The following is a 4,326-nucleotide window of genomic DNA, read 5'->3' on the forward strand; positions in this document are numbered from 1 at the left end:
TCCCAGAGCTGTAGGGGGAGCTCGTTGAGAAAACATGCGATGACAAAAGTGAAAACCAGCGAAGAAATGGCTAGAGTTGCCAAGTTCCCCTTCAAATATTAAAAACACTTTTTTAGGACCCTGTTGATAAATGTTCATTATCTTCATTTATGTATTTGTTTTATCATAAGAAGCTGCCGAAATGTATTTTTGTATTACTATACAGCCACTGTGTAGAACATTTTAGTACTTTATTGTATTTGATGTACTCTAATTTGAGGTAAAATACACTGCATTGGTCTCATTTGTATTACTTCCTTTTTAAGATTTCATTATGTGGATGTCTATGACATTAATATCAAGTTGCCATGATCAGATTGCCTTATTATGTTGATTATTTCCTTTTTATTACATTGATTTTCCATTAATGTTGATTGCACATACCATAGTAAGTACAATCGTGCTAGATTTTGTGAGCTGTTAAACCCACAGTTCAGGATTATGTTTTTTTTAAAGAAGTGAAGTGTTATTACAAAAGTTAATACATGACAAGAATTAAACAAGGTTAAAAATGACATCCCTTTACATTTTTAAATATAAGGGGATGGGCATAGCTCAGTGAAATCTTGATTGTGGCATTAGACGGTGGATAAAAAGGTTAGTTTTCTTTCCTTGTGGATAGGTTGGTTGACTGAATTCAGATTGTTCCTAGTATTAATCACCTTTTAACTTAAAATGCAGTTTGGTAATTCGAAAAATAATTACACATTTCATTTTAAGCATTTTATACTTGAGATTTTTAGTTTCATTCACTACAGTGTGTAATTTACACTGGATATTAAACAATAGGTGTGAAGCATCTTTTGTTTGGTAGGGCCAGTCGATTCTGTATGTCTTGTCACAATTCTTTATAATTAAAAGGAGCAGAAGTTATGGTTAAGAGTTCCAGATATCACTGCTGCTATTTGTGACAGACAAAAGCTTTTGTGTTATCCTCAGTAGCAGCTGTAGTGAACCTGTGTAGAATAATGAGTGTTCACCCTTTCATACCAAAGCGATTAGTGTCAGATGTACATGAAGTCCTGACAGTGAGCACAGTTGCAGACCTGGTCAAATAACCTATGTTAACTCATTCACACAAACGGCAGACAGGTTTTTCCCATGTTGTTATTTCCTTGTGAAAGGAGTGTATCTGTGTTGTAGTATATACAGCAGCAGTTTACACCCCAGTTACAGTGGTGTTTGTAGAATGAATGTTCAACAAATGATATATGACCATTCAGTTCACTACCATTGCTGTTGGGTGTTGCAAAGCAAAAACATCTTTTGTGTATAGTAGGTAGCTTTCTATCATTGCCATTGTATAGCACACAGTGCGTGTTACTCTTCATCCTGTTGCAGTTATAATGCCTTCAGTTAATGCTTCTTATCAAGTATTGTAAGGAACTTATGACTTCTGCTTGTACAATAAAAAGCTTCTTGGCTTAAACTTGGAAAAAAATGTTGTTATGAAAAAGATGTGTATTTGTTTTTTGTGCATTTTGAATGTTAAAGTTTTGCCGTTTTTTAAATCTTTTTGCAATACGAGGTTCCAAAGGAGACTGTTTATGTGTAACTTTCAATTTGCAACTGTAGTATGGATTTATAGATTCAAGTCTGCAGACATTCTAGTGGCTCAGTGATTGTGTACCTGATCAAAATACCAATAATATATACTATAATAATAATAATAATAACTCAACGTACAACTGAGGCTCAATTCGCAGGTTGGTTGGAATATGATTTAATTTTTATTTGCTCATATGTGACTCAGATCCGATTGTTTTTCATGACAGTGTGAACAAGCACATAACACTTTTTTTCTTCTTTCCTTTTTTTAAATGTGCATGTCAGAGTTTATGTGACTTTTATGTCATTCTTGATCTACACTCATCATGTGGGTCACTTCAGGAATATTAACACTGCAATCTGAACAACCAGTGTGTGTCAGCCCTGTGATAGATTGATGAACTGTCCGAGCTGTACCAGGCGTCTGGCCTGATGCCGGCTGAGATTGGCTGCAACCCTGCAAATCCAAATTCAGAATGATTGTGACTATTTCACTACATCACCATGTATGCAGTGACATCAACACATTGTATCACACATCAATTTGTGCTAAGGAAAAATATAAAAATATTTCCTCAAATATAGTTGTAAATTATGAGGTCCAAATAATTACTTGATGGACTCCCCAATCTGGGAAATCCTGTAATCCACATTACTGTGACAAGATGCCAGTTTCCTCTGCCTCAGTGAAGTATACAGCATACAAGTGTAGGACTAACACTGTTGGTAATGGCTTAACACAATAGCTTGTTTCAGCTACAATAATGTGTGAACTGTGAATCAACATCCACAGCAGGTCTGGGAGAATCATTTCACCCCATTCATCTGTGACATTGTAGCATTGTATCTTTCTGTGTGTCTACAGGATGTCAGTGGTATGTCCCTGAGCATGCTGGCAGCAGCGGGGGGGCAGGACGACATCCTCAGGTTGCTGATAAAGAAGGGGGTGAGGGTGAATGGACGACAGAAGAACGGCACTACAGCCCTGATGCATGCTGCTGAAAAGGTAACAGGGTCTCTCACTCAAGATAAGAGGGGGGTCTTGTGTTTTACTATAACAGCCAAAAGGGGAGTAAATATTGGGTTCGTATTGGAATATTGCTAATGTTGCCCCATGTCTGCTTAATGTTTAAATAAGCCACAGTTTGCTAAAATGTGAAAGTCACCATCTACAGCCAGTGTTTGGTTTGTCCGTTCTCGGCTACTGTAGAAACATGGAGGTTTATGGTGTGATGTGGAAACATAGACCGCAAGAGTCAAGAGGGCGAAAGAGAAAGAGAAATTAATTATTTATTGTACCAAACATTACATTACGTTACATACAGTTGCTAAGCAAGGAAGCATTGACTTGAGTGATGATAATGCTGCAATTGTTTGTTGTAATTTGGCCACTGTCACCACCATCAGATGGACTTTTTGTTTAAATGATTATGCTTACAATCTGTTCCTCTAATGCACTTGATTTACTACTTTAGTAATTGTCTCTTTAAAATTAAGTATTTTTTCATGTCCAAAATTGTTATTTTGTAAATGTAATGCTAGTGATAAAACTGAATGATGTAAGAGTTTTTAAATGTGTAGATGTATAGTATAGTATTTAACAGAATGTATGTGTACCTGTAGTGTAGCTACAATGATTTAAATCTATATGTAGTATAGTAGTAAATAAGAATAATTACCTTTTTATGGTGTCTGACTGTGTTGACAAAAACTAAGTAAAGGTTTAATGTAAAATAACAAAATCAGGACTGAAATATTGCTTGATCACTGAGACCTTGTTCTGTAAACAAGTTCAGATTTTTATTTTTAGTTTGATTTTTATTTTTATTTTCAAAATTAAAACTAATTTTATCCAATTTCTAAAGCATCAGTTAGCACCAGCATATCCCGGTTTCAGATTCAAATGCAGAAAGTGACCACTTTTTTGTATTTTCTGACACATTTTTTCTTTCCATCCTGTCAGAATTTCTTGACAACTGTTGCTATCCTGCTGGAGGCAGGCTCCTATGTCAACGCCCAGACAATAAGCGGGGAGACGGCACTGATGAAGGTAATGTTGTACTTCACACACAAACTTATGTTTGAAACCAATCTAGTTTGACCATTCACACCAGACACAGTTGTTGTGAAGGGTTACCCTCGTCACACAAGACCTGGTTCCCAGTTCTGTACACAGCTCTGTTGAACCATGAAACGATATCACAGCATTTTCAGGCTATTTGTCGGAGTTGCAGAAAAGTGAGTAAGCTATGTCATAACCTGTTGACTTTTTGACCTCTAGTAGCACAAAGGAGCAGTCTATAAGTGTGTCCCTTTTGTTTGTCTTGTAATAATAATGATGTCACACTATTCCACCAACCTTGATGTGAATGCACCAAGACATGCAGCAGTGCGCGAACAAATGCAAGAAAAGAAAACCGTTTGCCAGCAAACGAGGTAGTAAACAATGCAGGTTTCCAACTTTTATGGAAAAATGTCTTACGTTCATCACGTGTTAAACCTCAAGGATACACACAGTGCTTGTTTTGTGAACCACTGAATATAAACATTTCTTTACAAGAACACTGCACCGGGCACCTTTAATATTGGGGTGTTGGGGACACCTTTCTATCAGAACCAGCATTAACTTTTTTAGCAGTTTGAGCTACAGTAGCTCGTCTGTTGGATCGGACCACACGGGCCAGCCTTCACTCCCCACGTGCATCAATGAGCCTCGGCCCCCCATGACCCTGTCTCCAG

General features: G+C 37.0%; 1 protein-coding gene across 1 annotated transcript in view; it reads left to right on the forward strand.

Annotated features, from left to right (window-relative positions):
• mphosph8 (M-phase phosphoprotein 8) overlaps positions 1–4,326 on the forward strand; it is a 28,778-nt gene that overhangs the window by 18,472 nt on the left and 5,980 nt on the right. The window contains exons 8-9 of the mRNA XM_035675959.1: positions 2,453–2,593; positions 3,551–3,637. Coding sequence (XP_035531852.1) covers positions 2,453–2,593; positions 3,551–3,637 — 228 coding nt within the window. The remainder of the gene's footprint in view (positions 1–2,452; positions 2,594–3,550; positions 3,638–4,326) is intronic.

This window comes from Morone saxatilis, unplaced genomic scaffold (genome assembly GCF_004916995.1).
Source record: "Morone saxatilis isolate NCDOM2014 unplaced genomic scaffold, NCSU_SB_2.0 Contig5, whole genome shotgun sequence".
Taxonomy (NCBI): domain Eukaryota; kingdom Metazoa; phylum Chordata; class Actinopteri; family Moronidae; genus Morone; species Morone saxatilis.